Raw genomic sequence first — 19,252 nt, forward strand, 5'->3', positions numbered from 1 at the left:
TAATTCAGAAGAACCATTTCAGACGGCTGTACGCCGGAGCTGTCTTCCAGCTGGAGTGTTTGTAGTAAACTGCATGCATCTTTGTGTGGCTTTCCTAATGGCCCCAGTCAGAGCCCATTCACAGCAGTTCGAACGTTTCGGGTTGTATTTTCCAGAGATTACCTCTGAACGTGCCCCTTGATCGCAGCACAGGGACGCGTACATGCGCGCCTTGTTCCCGTCTGTCCGATTAAGGGGCATATGCTCGCAGCCTTTGGAGAAGCACAACTAGTAGCCCCAAGCTGAAGGCTGCTTGCTTCAGATTTCATTAACTTTCTGCTTCGTTATTCCTTCCTTTTAACCAGTTAGAGCCATCACTTGCTTTTCTCTAAACTTACCCTAATTATCGGGGGTCCCAGCCCTGTAAATCAGTACACTGCAGAGCTGTCTTAAACTGGCCTGGGAGACCCTGTTCTGATCGGACCTGACAACTGTAAGCTACTGTTCCCTCACACGGTTTAACTCAGACCACATTGGGAAACCGCCTCTGCCCCTCTCGCCGGCAGAGATTTGCATCCGTCTGGTTTAAATCTACTGTCATGTGCTGTCTTGCTGATTGGTATGAGCCTGGATATTAACTTTGATGACTTTTTTTTATTTTTTCCCCTTGAGTTTGCCTGTTTTCTTGAAAAGCATCTCTATTCAGCGACTGCATATTGTTAAAGTTGTTCCTGAACCTCCGTGAGTCAGGAGCTTTAAAGTTTTATTAGCCCCATAAAAACTCTTCACAAATGAAATTACTTTTGATAAGTGTGCATTTTGACAATGCGAATTTGTTAGGGGCTGTTGGCGACTGGAAGGAATTTGGGGTTGAAACTGCAGTTGGCAGGAAGCAGGGAGCCCAGCACCCTCCGTCTCCCTCCCCTCTTCTTCTCCAGGCCAAGAAACGCGTTTCCTTTCAGAAAAGCATGCAAGTATTCTTCATGCAAATCAAATATTACACAGGTTTGTAAATCTACATTCACAAAAATAGCGAACGGCCACGGGAAGCGCGTGTCTTCGGAGATTTCATTTTGTGCCAGCAGGAGAATAGCTTTTTACGTGGTTCAAGAAAAATCTACAACTTACTTTGGTGGTGTTTTCACGTGCGAGTTATGAACTCTACCACGGCCTTTAATACGCTTTGGATACATGGAGAAAAGGAAGATTTATATAGCAAAACCAAAGAAGTATATGTACATCAGTGCTTTCTGACATCCATGCTATTTTAGCACAGGCAATATAGAGATGAATTACAAAAATGAATTGGTTTATGCGAATTTACTAACGTGCTGGTTTTGTGAGTACGGACAGTTAGTGCAACACATTGTGGTTAGTATAAAGATTTGTGTTTGTTGGACATGTTCAGCATTAGTGGACACGTTTTCTACAAGTGATGGTCTAGAAATACTTAGACATAAAACCCAAGCATTTTGTTTACCAGTTATAAAGAAATGAGGAAGGTAAAATTGCGAGGTGCTGGTGATGACCACTTCAATAAAAGTCCAGGAGTGACAGACATTTTGGGGACACCAATATACTGGCTGTCTAGCTTTTTCCCCACATCGTTTCAACAAGTTTGCCACTCAGTGCACTTTTCTGTCAATAGAAAATAAGCTTTCTTTTTCTTTTCATTTGCCTTTAAATACATATATATTGTAGAGAGAAGCAAGACTGACAGTTGTGAAAACCCTTGAAGAGTTTGACTTTGGCCATGCTGAAAAGTGTGTTAGGATAAACTCCGTGTCCAGCGGTCTTGCAGAAGAAGATCTAGAGGTGCTTTTGCAGTCCAAGACCCTTCCTTCAAGCATGATGCTGCCAAAGGTTGAAAATGTTGAAGAAATAAGATGGGTGAGTAGCTACCTGTTTACTAACAACACAGTAACTTTTGACTGAAGCTGTTGGGCCAAGTTCATACAGGCATGGAGATGAATGGCTCTGAATTATGAGGAAGGCTGCAAATACCATATGATGGCGTGGCTTGGCTAAGGTAATTGGGAAATGCATCCGTTTAAACGTGTGTAAGACGTGCTATACAAAAAGCGTACGTGAAACACCTTGCATTTATAAAGAAAGTCAGATTTATTTCTCCTGCGGTCAACAAAGAACCAATATTGACGTCAGAGTATCATCTTATCAAAAACGGAGGCGTGAATATCTGTCTCTTTTCTAAATACCCTAACATGCAAAATGACTGTCTACGTCCATGTGCCTTAGTTACATGCATTGTAAGCAGGAGATGGGGAAACCGTGTTAGCGACATATGAAAAAATGGGTTGGGGGGAAGGTCACTCCTTGGGGCAACTGGAGGAACAAACAGGAAGCTTTTAACTAGTGTTTTTAATTAGCACAGATATTATTTCCTGAACAGTTCTCTATTTCTTCCTTTTTAATTGCTGACAGGTGTGTTTGTGTTTCACGACTGACTTTTCAGCCAATAAAAACCTGAAATGTAAATGGTTGGCATGTCAAATTACTTAAGAAAACTTTGAAATAGGCCTAATTATGCTATAATTGTTTTAATTGTCAAGAAAAGGGGGACGTTTGTTTAGATATACCATTATTTCTGTAATGTGCCAGTAAAGGAATAATGCTTAATTATTCACTTCGATATTTTTGCGAACGGCTGGCCGAGCAACTAGCACGCATGCAAGCTGTGATGAAAGGCAGGCAGACATATTAGGATCTATTTTAATCTCAGCATCTAACCTTCACGTTAAGATCAGGCGTGAGCGTACAGCTGAGCAAATACGTTGGGTATGTGATGAGCCCCATCAGTTCCGTGGCACTGCCCCTTCGGCCTCCGCCACTCATGATGGAAACTACACCGTCCCCTTCCACCAACATTTAATTAAATTAACCAGAGTATACCTCTCAGGGTTTACAGCCATGTAAGTGTTAGACGTAACTTGTCAGTAATGAATATTCATGCTTCCAAAATGGCAGGGCCCTTGCTGCCACCGAGTAGGTTTTGCGGGGAGGTGGGACGCAGGGGCTCTTTGTCCCCTCATCCCCTTCCACCTTCCCTCTCGCTAACTTTGATTTCCGTCATGGAAAACAAGCCAGCCCCAACAACTTCTGCCTCCGCCTTGTGCTTCCCTCTCACTTTGCCCAACCTTTGCACACAAAGAGCGCGCTCCGCTCAACGCCGCTGCCTTCTTTTCCCAATCCTCCCAAAACTCACTCCGGCGCGATTTTTCTGCCTCCCAGAAGCTGTTTATTTCCCCCTACGCTTACCCCCCCCCCTTCATTTTTATTTATGTGCAGCAGAAAACCTGGAGGCTGATGCACAACTAAAAGATGGGCTTACTTGTTTTCTTTTGTGTGAGAATCTCTTGCTTTCCTTTTGTCCCTAGTGTGGGTACTTGTTTGACTGGCATGGCTTATTGGACTATAACAAGCGTAACTCTCCCTCTTTTGTGGCGGGACAATTCTCCCACAAATCCCAACCAGTGTGCATTCTTCCCGACACACTATTGGGTGTGCACTGGAATTGAAAGAATTGCTGAGGCCTTGCTACTCCATCCCCTCCCCAAGCTTTGTGGGTTTTTTTTTCCCTCCGCCTTCTTTTTTTTTTTTCTCCTTTCTCCCTGAAATGAACACTTTACCGGGCCGGAAACATTTAATCGTCTCCTTTTGGGAAAAAAAAAAAAAAAATTAATTGAAACTTCTCCACTCGTTACCTTTTGTATTGGTGCTTATTGCAAATTTTTTAACAGGGAGAGGAAAAGGGAAAATATTTAATTAAAAGTGCTTTTTTTTTTTGTTTACCTTCAAAACAAAAGATACCAAAACTCCCAGGAGGGTGACTTTTAAAACATTTTAAAATAAAAGAAGAGCTCTGCTGCTTTAATTTGCACCTAAAATATAAACACAGTAGCGCTTTTTACTTTTTTTTTCATTTAAAAAATAAAAATCAGATAGGAGTCTTAAGAATATATGCTGATGCCATTATATTACCTCATTTTCTGCATTTGCCTGGATGAAGTTTACTGGTTTCTGTCACTATAGTACCTGCCATACTGTACACTCGCACGTGTGAATTGCATTGATTATTTTTTTTTTTCTCCTTCCACATTTTTGGGTGGAATTCTCTTCTCCAAAGAAAAGTTACCGAGAGGGCCACAGTGACGATGCAAAGCAGGGATGGGAAGGGCAGAATTCTTCATCGAAGAAAGCTGTGATTTATTTTGGCCTAATTGTAAAGTTACTGCAAATTGCTGGAAAGCTTTTTTTCAAGATCTGGTTGATTAGATTTTCCTTCTTTTGGGGAGGGGCGGTGGGGGGAAGCTAAAAGGGGAAATAACACCTCTAATCCAGCTTCTGGTAAATAGGCTGCCAGCTTTTAAAATGAGTTTCCTTTCTATTAGTCAGAATATTATGCTAAGCCTTAAGCATTAGTTTTTTATGTTGCCATAGCAGCCTTATTCCTGCAGGGTTGTGACCTGCGATGATTACAGTACAAAGCTTATAGGGTCTTGAAACCCCCTTTGAAGATGAAAAGTCTTTGATGGTTTATATTTATGCAAATCTCTTAGATATGATTTACCCAACTGAGACTGAATGGAGAGATGATTAAAATTCCCTTTCCTTTGATATGCATTAATAGTCGAATATTCCTTAAATTTAAAATATATGCATATGTTATTTTTGTCTTTATTTACTAACATATTTTCACCGTACCTGCGATATGTTTATCTCTGCGCAAATTACTCGATCTGGACAGACATAATAGATTTACAATATAGGGCTGAGGGTTTTTTCCCCCTTTTTTTTTTTTTTTCCCCTTTTGAAAGGGGAAAAATCTGTGCGAGAGCTTTTGTATGTTTCCAGATGATAGATTTTGGAATTTGGGCTACCCCACTGGCAGCTCAGAGCTAGCTGTGAACTGGTCTCATGGAAAAAATTGGCAAGCTTTGGTCTTCAAAGAATTAAACTTCCTTTTTAAGGCCTTCCTAGGTAAGCTAAAAAAATTATGAAGAAAAGCCTATCGAACAAAAGGGTAACGGTGCCGTAATGAATAATACGGATGCCACTTAGAAGGCTGGGGAGCACTTCCAGTGATGGCAGTGCTGGACCTGAAACAAAACCGGACCTCAGGTACAGCAGCACTTCATTGTTTTCCAGGGCCCGCGGATTTGCATTTCACTAAGCCAGGGTGAGAGGTGCTAAGCCTAGATTTTTTTTTTCGCAAACCAGCCTGGAAACTTAGAAATGTATGGGAATGCTGCGGTTTCGAATCGCAGGCCTCGTTAAAAGCTGGTTTAATTTTTTTAATGATAAGTTTTTGGGGTGGGGAGGGGTGTTGTTACAGCCAGGTGGAAATTTAACGTGTTATATATACATGCAGAGTGTTCTTTTTTCTTTTCTCTCTGATAGCTCATACTGTCTAGTTTTAGTTTTCAGACAAATTCTTACATCACCTAAAAGGCCGAACACTTGTAGAACCAATGAATTTTATCCCTTTTGTGGAAACTGCAGTGGGCTTGCTCAATTTTAAGGTAAGGAGGTCTTGAAGCGTTCATATTTTGTTGCCATCTCAGCAAACTAGGATGAGCAGAATACTCCCCACTCTCCCCCTAATTTCATCAGGGAAGAGAGGTTAAAAAATACTAAACATATTCTTCAATCCCCTAAAACATTTGTATGTTTAACTCTCATGTTTGTATTGTAAAGTGCTTCATAAATTCAAAATATTCCAGTGACAGAACAGTTCCAGATAGCCCATGCCAAATAAGAAAACCTCTCTGCGTTACTGTTATCATTTTTAACACACTTGGAGTGGAAACGGGCTTCTCCAAAGGTTTGAAATACTCACAGTGTTGCAATACACTTGGCTACTTAGTAGCTATCGAACGGGACTTTTGTATAATATTTAATTAGCATAAAGAATTACCATCATTTCGCTATTGCTAAACTGGTATCTTTATAATGGTTTCTACTGATAACATTACAACCAAATTTCACGTTATAGTTTTTTTGTGTGTATGATGGGGTGTTTAATGCTAAGGTTAGAAGGAAAATTAACTTTGAAAATAGGAAATATCTGAAGAACATGCTCCTTTTTAGGGTAATTTTAGATCAAATCTTATTTTTAAAGGGCATTTTCATATAAATTACTCCCCAGCCTTTACTATCAAGTCCAGGTTTTTCAGAAAGGCGAGGCAGCGTGGTAATGAAACGGAAGATCCCGTGCGTGCACCAGGAATTCAGCGTTCCCCTCCCAAGCTCTAAGGGAAAAGTTTCAGACCAGCTGAGGACGTGCACATCAGAAGTACCTCCAGAAGCACCGGCAGGCCTCACAGGCAGCCTGCTCGTTTGATACAGCCATTTATCTTACAACACACGCTAACGTATCTGGGAACATAATAAAGCAGTAACCAAATCGACGCGCTCCTGTCCGGTGTGCATACACAGAATTAAATCGTATTTTAAACCGGATGAGGTTTTTCTTCACATACGGTATTTTATAGTGGAATTTTTAATATTGCAGTGCCTGATGTTGGCAGGAGAGTTGCCTTTTAAAGCACTCTGGTTAAGAATAAGCTGCCATAGAAGAACACCCACTAGTAGAGCTTGTAATTACATCTGTCTCTCTCCGCGTACCTTAGCCTTAAAAAATATTAGTATTACCCAAACATCGAAAGAAAATAGCGATATTTTGGAAATGCACTTCTTCATAGAATAGCTACAGCAGCAAAATTTTTGCCTGCTTTTATTTTAATACTTTTCTGCAGCACTTGTTGCATTTTTAACTGCCTTAGCTACTTTTTAGTTATATGTAGCAGAAGACTTTAAATTGACGATCCTATAAGGAATCCTTATACCTAAGGAATCCACAAGCGTTTTAAACCGTTCATATTATTTATTTAATAAAAGAGATTCTGATCTTTATTTCTGTTTCTTATGCAGATATACTACATGTCAAACTAATCAAATTTAATATTTTTAGTTTGCTTTTAAGCAATATTTGACAAATGTTTTGTTTCATATTGTTACACAAATATCTGAGGCACCGATCGCAGTAATAGCCAGGGCATTATGTCGACCAGAAGGTAGGGAATCTGCTACGGCGTCCTGTATTTACACAGCCTAGGCATGTAGGTACTTAGGGAAATTCTCTTTTGCTGAGTCATTTTAAGGCACTGTGCATAGTCGAGCACCTACAATGGCTTCGCTTAATAGGAGCAATTTTAGCTGAAGGATTTTGGTAACGCCGAGTTGCTGTAATATCCTCTTAGTCTCTCTGCGTCCTGCGTTTCTGTAGAAATTAATACTCTGTTCTCATTTGAAGGCTGTCTGTGAAGAAGCACTGAGAACAGGATCCCAGGTTGGCCTTCATTTGGACGCAGTTGTCTTTGGAGGAGAGGATTTCCGTGCCAGCATAGGTTGTTGCTTGTCTGTTTTCTATAAATGTTAATGTATGGCATTCTCACTGGAGAAGCCCGATGTGATTTATGACCGTTGCTTTTCTGACAGCAATAATTAAAGTAATGACAACACTTGATTCTGCATTTTACATTTTCACTTTTCTCCTTGATTTTTTTCAATGCAGAATGCATCACTGGGACATTAAAACATGGTCCCTGTGTGTTACAGGGCACTGACACATTCTTGTGCTTTTTGCCATGCAGTACCAAAAATTAGTAAAAAAAAAAAACCTGTTGAGTCACTGAAATTATTTTAAAATGTGATATCCATAAGAAACATGCACATGCTTCTAAGAACTACATTTAAAGTCCTAAAATTCTGGTGTCTGCTTCATCACTGTTTTACAGACAATTATCATTCAAGCTTTTGACATCATGCACACTCTCCTGTTACATTTTGCTTTCATAAATTTACTTTAAATATTTCCCATGTCGATACAGCCATGTATTCATGTGAAAGCACTATTAGTCTTCCTCAAAAACAAAAAGTATTTCAAAATTTCTTCTGTGAGAGGCCACTTAGCTTCTTATTAATTGGATTCAGTTTAAAGATAATAGCTCAGAGCTATCAATACTTAAATTAAAAATAAGTATGTTAATGAAAAATGAGCATTGTTTTACCAAACTATTCTTACAAACTGGAAATCTGTGTCTCAGTAGTGACCCTAAGGAAAGGGAACATATTATTATTATTATTATTATTTTTTCACACCAGCCTTCACGTGAGCACGTTACTTAGCTGGTCCCCTGTGAGCACATGAAGTCTCATGAATGCTTCTGCTTCTTCTCAGAAGTCACCTACCATCATTTTTTCATCCAAATACTAAAGCTTGAATATTCAGCTTAGGACATCAGTTGTGACAAGAATCACAACCAAGGAAAGTGCAATTCTATTCTCAGTGTGAATTTTTTAACCATTTAGTTGTACCCAGTACATCAATTTATGTAAAGCTTCTCTTGCTGTAATGCTTCTCACTGTACATACAGTAAATAATATAATCAAATAATTACTTCATGTAAGTCCCATCTCCACAGTCCTTACCAGCCAAAACTTCCACTGACTTCAGGCTTACAACTTCTGATTTGAACTGAATCAAAATCTGAATTTTATAAACTAGTGTTTAAAGAGAGAGAGATTTATTTTTTGCTAAAGCAGCTTTTTTTTTCCCTCATAAGAGTATTATTTTGACAATATAGCCTTGCACCCCTCTTTTGTTTTCTATATTGGTTAAATGAAATGTCAAACTTTCTTTTTTTTTACATAGGAAATATTTAAAATAGAAAGGTTTAAAACACTCCTGTCAGCTTTTCTTTGTTTTCATTATTTTTGTAGGTGCAACAAGCAGTAAGGAAACTCATGATATTCTATATGCCAGGCAAAAAATAATAGTCACAGCAAAGGCATTTGGCCTTCAAGCAATAGACCTTGTTTACATCGATTTCCGAGATGAAGATGGGCTCCGCAGGCAATCAAGAGAAGGTGCCTCAATGGGATTCACTGGTATGGCTTTCTGCTGATGTCTCCAAATAATGCATAGCTTCTTCAATTTAAATATATTGCTACATTTACTGTCACTTAGACAAATAACTTGGTTTTTATTTCAGGTCATTTATCGAAAAACTCAGTAACACCAAGCTCTTCTATGTTTATTAGCACCTTTAAAATTGGGGCTGGAAATTTTGCCTGAAAAGTCACAGGCTGCTTTTTAAAACCACATCCCATGAAGCGCGTGACTGTTTTTGAAGAGAAGTTGGGGTAGAGGCTGTGCAGTGGTTACTCCCACCACGGAGCACGAGAAAGGCGATATTGCACTCTGCGATGGCCACTCTACAATTGCTTCTTAAAATACGTGGTTCCCTTTCTCCTGTTTTTTTTAAACGGCAGTTATTAATAAATACTTTTTAGGTGAAGGAGTTGAGAAGCAAATCTCGTATGCTAATTACTAGGGGAAAATTATTTTCTTATTATTTTCTTTGATTTGTTTTTCATCTCCTGGCTCCCCTCCCCGTAAGTGCTGGTGACACCTACGGGTATTGGCAGACAGCAAGAGCAGCAGGCTCCTTGCCCCAGAGTCCTGTAAGGCGGCCTGTTACCCTGTGATTGGTGTGCCAGATCACTCGGACACCCCGGTGGGACAGTGCAGCCACCGAAGATTGGGGTTTTGCTGTAGGAGTCAGCCATTTGACACGTGCATTAGAGAATTCTAGCATATAGGACGAACATTTATTTGTCTCCGACCATCGTTCAGGATATACATTCGGTAATAGTACATCTCTTAGGTTTTTGTTACCAAAGGCATGGGTCCTGGTGATGCCATCTAGCAAACTATATTTTTACAGTTAGCGGTATATGATATCTTAAAGCACCAAGTTCTTTTAAGTGATCTCAACGTGCCAGTGAAAGAACCGCAATCGATGCTCTTCAGCGCAAACTCTGCCTTACTGTCTGCTGAGCTTCAGCATTTGCAAAACCAGAGCCTGTTTCAGAGGCAAAACGGTTAGCTCCTCACAGCTACATTATCCACCTCCATGTGGACTTCCACCCTTCATTCATCTGCGATTGCAGTTGGGAAAATAAAAGAACTCCTGAATGGTAGCACCTGCTGAAGGCTACCTAATCTGGACCGATATTTCCTAGCTTAAGGAAAGGCTTGATTTTTGAAAAAACTTAAGCATCTGAACCTCCTGTTGACAGAAGATGGAGTTGCAGATGCCTAGCACCTTTGAGAGCACTCTTTTTGAACACTTAATGTGTATTTAAATACTTAACTCGGGCTGCCAATTTAGGAAATTTAGAAATGCTCAGCATAAACAACGTTAATGGTGGTTTGGACTCCACTGACTTTAGGTGGCAGTTGTCTGACATCAGGATGGGGTCCAGATAGGAGACAAATAAAAAGGTCACGTGTGGCAATTTAGGGCGTAAAGTGAATTTCTAAAACTCGGCCATAGAGGTGTCCTGCCTTTCCGTACGAGGAGTAAAGATCTCTAAAAGGGACAGACTTCATTAAGGTGAACTCGCAGGTCCTGCTCTTTGCCTCCTGCCTTTCCGCAACTATCATTAACACATTTCCAAAATCCAGCAAACAGCCTGAGAACCAGTCCAATCATAATTAGAGACAGGGCAATACTGACTTTTCTGATTTGGTGGCTAAAAAAGAAAAAAAAAAATTTAAAAATCTGTTTAAGTCAAAACAAACCACTGTTTTTCATATTTGTGGTAAAAAAGGAAAAAAGTATTTGAGGTCGATGCAAAATGTTTCACCTGTTCTTTTGTTTCTTTTGCTTTCAGTTTATCTAATGTTTTTATAATCTTTCTTGCTTGTTTTGATTAAAATAAAATGTCATTTCAAAACTGAAAGCAAAAACATTTTGTTCCAAAACTATATAAATGAAACATTTTAACATTTCCAATTTAATATTCATCACAGAAAATCACAAACAGGTCTTAGCCTAATCCATGACCTTGTATAAAGCAGAAGTCTGCAGATCGTATTTGCCACTGACAGTCCTCTGATAACGTGAGAGTAAAATACTGAAATGTCGCCTTAATAACAAGTTCAAAACAAGTTCTTTTTAAATATTTAAGGTCCCTTCTTGTTACTTGTTCACAGAGAATCAAAATCATCTAAATCAACAGGACTAAAACGAACTGAGGCTTCCAAATTGCTCTCTTAAGCTGGAGGACACACGCTTATTTGCATGCATAGGGCCAAATTCACCACCCTCAAAACTAACGCAAATCCAAAATACTCAGCAAAGTTACATGTCCTTAGATTTTCCCATATTCACATTTAGACCGGTAGAATTGGCCTTAATGTAATCAAATATGTTCACTCAAGATTAAACAAGCGAAATAATATAATGAAGAATTTACCAGCTATTTAGTTACTATTGTAACCTTCATTGCTTATTGTAGCCAAGTTTTCCAGTTACCTTAAAAGCAGCCTGTTTTTCCTTCAGTGAGTGTGTTTACATAAAATCAAATGTTTTCAAATGTGATTTAGCCAAATTAATAGATCTTTTATATGTTTTTTTTTTTTTAATGTATATAAATGGGGGTGGGGAGATGATAGATAGATAGAGAGAGATATATATAGCCACACACACACACATATACACCTGGCAAGATGTTTTACAATACCACAACCCATGGACTTAAAGTCAGTGTGTTGCCTATATAAATGGTCATCAGTTTTCGGAACGTTTATGTGAAAAATTAAGTAAACCTTGCCATAAGCTTTAACAGCTGACTTAGTCATTATAGAAAGTCCTGTGCTACATGCTGAGAAGCCAGATATAAATACGAAACACTATAGGTTTCCTCTCTTTTTGCAGTCTTTTGTAGAAGACTAAAATGACACCATCATACAGTTACCTAAAAGACTTGACAGGTATTGATTTAAAGCACGATATATCAAGTGGTACTGTAAAAAGGATTTCATGGTCATAAATTTTAATGTCTTCCAATTTTGCACTCTCTCAGTAACTTGTCAATAACAACAATTCTGTTTAAAATATTTGCTTCATTCCTGCATGGCATTACGTCTATTATAGAGGTATTTGGGTACATAATCTGTGACAAAAATCATCTGAGTGCTTTAAATCAAAAGTTAGATTATATTCTCTGTAAATTGTTCAGTAGCGTTTTAATGATAAAAAGTATAGCTTACTGCTACAGATATCTTTATCAAAAGCAAATCTTTTTGCAGAAATGTTTTACACTTTAAAAAATCATATATAAATATTTTTATGTGTGTTATAATTATAGACTGACTTCAAAAATAATTTAAAATATATTCTATATTTTTCTCAGAAAGTTAAGCTCCTTAGGATTTTGCAGGAATTACTTGTACACCCTTCAATTTTAGAATTAGTAGTCTAGCTAGGGAGAATTTCTTGTATTACAAATAAGGAACATCATAATCTTATTAATGGTGACATTTGATTAAATTGACTAAAAATACTTTGATTAGACCTAATGTAAAACACATTAGTTTTAAGAAAATTTGTCTCCGTGTAATTTCTTTCAAAAAATGTAGTTCTTACTGAGTTTTAAGCTTTTACCTATTTTTAAGCTCTTTTTTTAAATAGTTACAACATTGAAATTTCAAACCGGCTATTTGGATGCCCAGAAACTAAAAGTTGTTTAATAGGAAATAAAATTAAATTGAGCTACTTATGGCTTTTTAGCAAAGAAAGGTAGCAACACCAAAAAATTACTATTTCTTTGCTCATTAGATTAAGTAGATTGTGCTGCTGCATCCCCAGATTTTGTTTGTACGCCAGGGTATCACTCAGACCCACTGCAGTCTGATAAAAGTAATCCCGGGGGTTTTTTGCAGTGGTAATTTCATTTAAAATAGGTGTATCTCTGCGGTCACTCACGAGGCTTCTTACACCGAGTGGTGGGCTGATTTCTAACGTACGGCTGGCTGGATGTCAGTGAGAACGTGGGAGCAGACCCCGTTGTGCGCAGGAAACCTCCTCAGGTCCTGACGCTTCAAATTTTCCTTGCGTGCAAAAATCCCGCTCCCGCGAGAGGCTGCAGCGTGCGGCGGGACGGCGCGGCCGTGGGACCCTCCGTGCGCGGGAGACTGCCGCTCACTTGGTGGCAGGTTTGCAGGATCAGGCTCATCCCTCTAGCTAGGTTTGTTATCTGGGGCGGAGGAGAGTCACTTATTCCGCGGGAAGCTGGGAATTACGGTAGCCTCTTTTTATTAAAACACGCTGAAACCGAAGTGCAGACATCACAGCGGTCTGTGAAATTCCCTTAGAAATGAACTAATAATGTCAAACGTTACACTTTTTAAACTGTCAAACAAATTAGCTATGTCTTTGTTTTAAGGTAGCTAAATACAATAACAGATTAAAACGGATTATGTAGCTGTCTATTCACGTTGAAAATCTCTAGTAAAAGAAGGCAACATCTATTTTTATTTTCTTAACGTACGTTTATACAAGAAAGGATTAAAAAAAAAGTGCTTCATAAAACCTCAGGGCACCACTGGTAGTTGTTTAATATACCAGTGACTAAATAAATATTGCAACCTACCTGCAACTGCTAACTATTGCAACAGCAACAATTTAAAAAACATTGAGGATTTTACGATGCTAAGCCAACACTGAGAATTTAGGGCATGATCCTTAGGTGACTGGTAGCTTTTCAGTCCTACATATCTCTGGCCATCTTCTTCAGATCTCATTTTCTGAACGCATTTTAATAAAACTTATTAAAGAGTGGCTGGAGCTGTTATTTATATAGTTAAATTCAGCGATGCGTTATACTTAAGTGTTGTTGACTGCCCCGGACAAACAATTGCACCTGAAGCGACTGAGAGAAGATGTATGGATTGAAATGGGGAGGGAGGAGAAAGAATCGCGGGTTCTTTCAAACTATACTGAATGCAAGCATAGCTGAAGATATTTTTATTCTTAAAAAAATCTGGCAAAAGGCTCTCTGCCTGTCGTCCAGTTTAAAAAATAAAAGAAACCAAGTAAAATAATTAGTTAAAGAGCAAGAAAGTCTGCGAGGCATATGAGAGCCTCAAGTGGTTGGAACATTTTGCTTGAACATCTGTTTGTCGATGCATGATTCTGGTGTTATTAATCTTCTTTGTAGGTAAGCAGGTGATTCACCCCAACCAAATTGCTGTTGTCCAGGAACAGTTCTCTCCGAGCCCTGAAAAAATAAAGTGGGCGCAAGAACTGATTTCTGCTTTTGAAGAACATCAGCGATTAGGCAAGGTAAATATTTTGTTAATATGCCATAGTGGAAACCAAATTTGCATAATATTTAAGATTTATAAATATTGGTGATGGCTCTTTGCATATCTTATGAAGTGTGCTGTAACTGAGAGTAGTGCTTGTGAAATCTGTGTCTGGATAGACTAGAGTGTATATTTATTATAAATGAGTCACTTCCCAATATATTTACAAATAGACTGGCTATCTTTTTCTGCCCCCGCTGTTTTAACTTTAATTCTTTGATTACACAGCCTTTTGAGTACCTGCATATATCTACAGCATCGGTGAATTAAAACCGCTTCTCCATTATGCCGCAGAATCACGGTGCTACTGTCATAGGAAAATATTTGCAATCAAAAGGCAGGTAGCCTGGCAGACGACTCAGACTACTTGTGCAGACATCATTTATGGAAAGAGAAGAACAGATTAGGAAGTCTTGGTTTTCTAAAAAATCTCTATGTTGGTAAACCTGTTTCACTTTTGGGGGTTTGATCCTGCAAACGTCCCTAGTAGTGAGTGAATTTACTTATGAGCAGAACTGTTTGCAGATTGTGGTTCTTAATCATTAAAAATGGGAATGTTTTATGTGCATTTGTACCAATTGCTGGACCTGAAATTTGGATAGAGGAGAAAGCAAATTAACACTAGAATATGATTGTTCCTAATTTAGTGCATCATTGAGTCTCACGTTTCCTGCTCTGTGGGTTTCTGCTATGTAAATATTGCGGTGGTGATGCACAATCTGTCTCCACTTTGTGCCAGTAATACTTAAATTAGGGGTCGCCTGAAGGAAGATTTTATGCTAGTTGCGGCATTGTCAGTTAATTATCTTAAAGGTTATTTGCTATAATCCAGTTTGCCTCTTTTTGAAAGAAAAAAAAGTTGCAGCTAAATATGTTTATCTTAGCTGCAGCCAAGCCCGGGCTAGTTAAAAAGCAAAGTCCCGATGTCAGAACGGGGAGTGCAGATGAGCGGGAACGGTTCGCGTGTGCTTGTGTGGCATTCAAGTGGGAGACAAATCTCTTCGGTAGTGAAGTTCATATATAAGACTGTGCATAGGGTCTCACTGTCTCCGGTGCCGTATAAAGGTTTTCTGTACATTTCTTCGCTTTCTGGTGGGTAGAAATAGATTGGGGTGCGTGCCTTCCCCATTCCCCTGCATTTCTGATACTGCAGACGTTGTGCATTAGAAATGCTAAAAAGGTCAAAGCAGAAATGATGCTTTCATCTCAGGGTAAAAGTGTGAGAAGGTATTTGCTATTGCTCTGCCCTTCTCTTTGCTAGGCTATCGCATCCCCTCTGTGGTACCTGGGTGTTTCCAATACGTCCATGACTACGATACTTGGGTGCTGTCCTGAGCAGTTATTTCGGGGTCACTATTAGGATGCTGTATGCCTGTATCTCTTTGTTCTGTTCCCTTGATTTTGAAATGTAGCTGTCTTCATGCAAACGATTTAGAAACAGAAAATGTATGACTGGTTTTGCCCGTTATTCCGATTTACAGAGCTTGGCTCTCTTACACAAGGCATCGTTATAAACATACTGCTGGTGAAAATGAGTAGGCAGGTAGATGCAGAGAGAAAAAAGTCAAACGACATACTCAGCCAGATATTGTTTATGTTTATGATGTGTATAATACTATTCATTCAGCTGAATTTAGTCTCAGAAACTTATCTAAGGAATACCCCCTTCATACCGTCATCAATTGATGAGGAGACCAGGCTAAATTTAACTCTAGTCCCAGTATCACACGATCATGAAGCCAAACATGTTTAATATTGAAGAATTCGGTATTAGGCAAGCATTAGTCTTCGGATTTGTTTTGAAGCTGTTATTTTACTGACATAATGCTGGTTTCTTGCTTATATCAGCCATTCGGGGGGGTTGTTTGGGTTTTGGGCATTTTTTTTTTTTTTAATAAATGCTTTTAAAATAGGTTATAAGTTTCTATAATCAGCTGCAAGAACAGATTTGCTGAGGGTTTGTGGTTTGGGCTATTTTTTTAACCAACCAGGTTGCATGCTTCATATATTTTTGCATGTAGCCGTCTATCAATAAAAAAGGACTGGCAGGTTAATATGTGAACTTCTGGATCCTGTATCACTGCCGTATTGCCGGGCTTCACAACAAAATTGGAAAAATAGTTTTCCATGTAGTGCTGCAAACTTCTTAATCGAGTTTGCAATTTGGTATTACAAATGTGTCAGTAAGAAGAGCTTGGACGGTCTGATTTCTTAATTTTTTTTCCAAAGCAAACATATCTCACTGAGGGAGCCTCTTGCTCCGCGTCCTAGCGACATGCTAAAATGTAAGTAATAACTCTTCCCCTACCACCTCCTGACAAATACTCCACACAGTGGTTTTAGTAATCCTCGTGTCCTAATGAAACACCTCTTCTGTTTTCCTTTTCCTTTTATTATATTAAAGTGTTCATGTCAGTAAGACTAAAAATATAGCTGTGGTTAATATGGTTGAGACTTGCATGGTTTTGCCATGTTATTAATCAAAGTTGAAAGCCTGGAAAAAATAAATGTGAGGGATTTGTGCAGCTGTTTGTGTGGTAGATAAGTTGCTGGTCTGCAGTCTCTGGGATCATAGTTTGTTATTAATTGGGTTTAAAGTTTGATGCCCCTAGTCAACATTATTTTATATTAAAATACAGTAATAAGCTTTTATAATCTATTCCAGTTTGAGAGCTACAATTGCCGTAATAATCTTTCTTTGAGAGAAGGCTGAACCAGGCTGCTTCATCCTGGAGGCTGAAATACTTTGAGATAGTAGCCCCCAAATGTGAGTACTGAGGTCAGGAAAAATTAGGATCGTGGATGAGCACTGCAGAATTGAAGATGCTGTGGCAGTGTCCAAACAGAAGGAAATTAGAGAGCTAACCAGCTAGCCAAAAGTATTTGGGCTTACCTTGTGGAGATAGAGCTGTTTGAGGGGTCCTTTTGGTTTGGCTTCTAGGTTGGTTTTGTTGTGGGTTGGGGTTTTTTTTACATTTCTAATCTGACTGAAAAATAGCATATCTAGGAAATAAATGGTAACGTTGTATTTTGGACAATTAGAAGACAAATGTTGAAAAAGTATATTTTGTATTTTATACAACTATTTATTAAGTGCTCTATTTTGTTTAGAACTTCAAGATCTAAAAATGAAAAGTGCTTAAAAAGAAAAGTATTATTTCCGTATCATTTCAATATTTTTCCAGTCAAATTTCATTACTAGGGGATATGATTTTCAAAATTAAAAAATCCATCATAAAGAAAGCAGGCGTAGCTGTTGGGAAAGTCTAAATATAAGATAAATGTCACAGTGTGTTCAAAAATGAAAAAGAAGGGTAATAAACATTGTTCTGGTAGTCTAAAGGACAGTTTCTGTTCTAAATTTCTGAAGTATTTGTACAGGGAAGTGATCTTATAAATCCAGGTTAACTGAGTCCAGGAGGATAGAATTAGTGGGAGAAGTTACTAATTTATTTCAAGAAAAAGATCTGAATTCCATCAATAAAGGTACAATAGTCTTTACTATGTAACTCCCTCCTGCGTTTACATTACCAATACATTGGATACAGTCTCTTCTATATGTAGTCAGTGTTTTATATATGACAAGAAAGAAAGACATTGAAAATGCGTTTTTGAGCCATTTGACTTGTAAATACATCAGGCACAATATCATTGTCGTAACAGGATCTTCCCAAATCATCTGGTTTTTAAATAAAGTTCAGACAGAAAGAAAAGCAGAAGAGTAAAGTAAGAGGTTGCTTACACATTTCTCTCATGTACTTATTTACAAATGCTTTCAAAGCACGCGCTCATTAAACCAGGGAATAGCTAAATGCTGCCGCCGAAGTCACCTGTCAGGTAAGGATTATTTAGAGTTAAGGTAAGTAATTCACAAACCCAAACTGTAATATGGGTTGAATATTTTAGATCCCACGGGGCAAAACAGAAGAAATATCTGTACGTGCCACATACGAATGCACAGGGTGCTTCTAAGAAGACGTTTAGCATATGTTTCTTGCATTATATTCTGTGCCATTGTATATCATGTTCCCGGCAACTGAGGAATAATATATATGAACTCCAGCGATTTGACAAACTATACAGTTTCTTTTATGGACCTTTCCAGGATTATGAAAAATCTTAGGAATGCATTTATTTACACAGCATCTACCCAACAAAGGAATGGAAATTTCCAGCAGTGGCTCCCTTATAATGCTCTTTGTTTAGGAAAAGCTACCCCAAGCCACTGTATCTTGGAGACGATGCACCCTCGTGCTTGGGCCAGATCCAGCTCCCACCGCCGCCCGGGGAGGTCTCTCCCCGCTGCCCTCCCTCTCCCGGCAGTGCCGCGGCCCCCGGGAGGGCTCTCCGCACGCGGCCCCAGCCACGAGGGATCCATCCTGTCCCAATCCAGCCCTGGGAGAGCAGGACCGTGCCCCGGGGGTGGCAGGCTCCTCCAGGCTGCCTCCTGGGAGGGACGCGCTGGAGCATCCCTCTGGCATGGGGCGGCGTGGGACCCCATCAACCCACGGGGATTATATCGCACTTTATGGGGCATTTACGCGAAGCTGCGGGTGAGGAAGGAGCCCGGCTCCCCGCTCCCCTCGCCCAGGACAGACTGCAGGCAGAGCTTTGAGGTGCCACCAACTAAGCTGGATCCCATCCCGGGGCGACGCCGGCAGCACGGAGTACCTCTGCGCACGCTGGGCTGCAGCGCTGTCAGCCCTCGCTCCGAGGATGCCGGGCATTTGCTGTCGTTTATGTTAATTAGGCAATGTATATTCCTCACGCTGCAGAGTGAGGGATTCAGGGATTTGTGATAAATTGCCACCTTTTATGAGCTTCGGCCTTAAGAAGTATAGGCTCAGGTGCATCTCTGTGCAAAGATGGAGAGCGCTGGTGGGATTTAGCATGGGCCACTGTTACGTTGTTTATCTTTTTAAAAAGTGGCCAAGTGAAATTTTAATGTGAAAACTGATGAATAAATAGAGATCGAGAGAGCTCATATTAGTACTTAAAGTTTCTCTGTACAGTTTTATTACTGAAAAAGATTTT

The 19,252-nt window shown here is 39.3% G+C and overlaps 1 protein-coding gene across 1 annotated transcript in view; it reads left to right on the plus strand.

The window, feature by feature from the left end:
- Window positions 1-1,680: 1,680 nt before the first annotated feature.
- CLYBL (citrate lyase beta like) overlaps window positions 1,681-19,252 on the plus strand; it is a gene marked incomplete at its 5' end in the record, with an annotated part of 28,654 nt that continues 11,082 nt past the window's right edge. Inside the window, 5 exons of the mRNA XM_009586154.1 lie at window positions 1,681-1,869; window positions 5,418-5,519; window positions 7,313-7,406; window positions 8,782-8,949; window positions 14,071-14,195. Coding sequence (XP_009584449.1) covers window positions 1,681-1,869; window positions 5,418-5,519; window positions 7,313-7,406; window positions 8,782-8,949; window positions 14,071-14,195 — 678 coding nt within the window. The remainder of the gene's footprint in view (window positions 1,870-5,417; window positions 5,520-7,312; window positions 7,407-8,781; window positions 8,950-14,070; window positions 14,196-19,252) is intronic.

Source organism: Fulmarus glacialis, unplaced genomic scaffold (genome assembly GCF_000690835.1).
Source record: "Fulmarus glacialis isolate BGI_N327 unplaced genomic scaffold, ASM69083v1 scaffold32969, whole genome shotgun sequence".
NCBI classification, from domain to species: Eukaryota; Metazoa; Chordata; class Aves; order Procellariiformes; family Procellariidae; genus Fulmarus; species Fulmarus glacialis.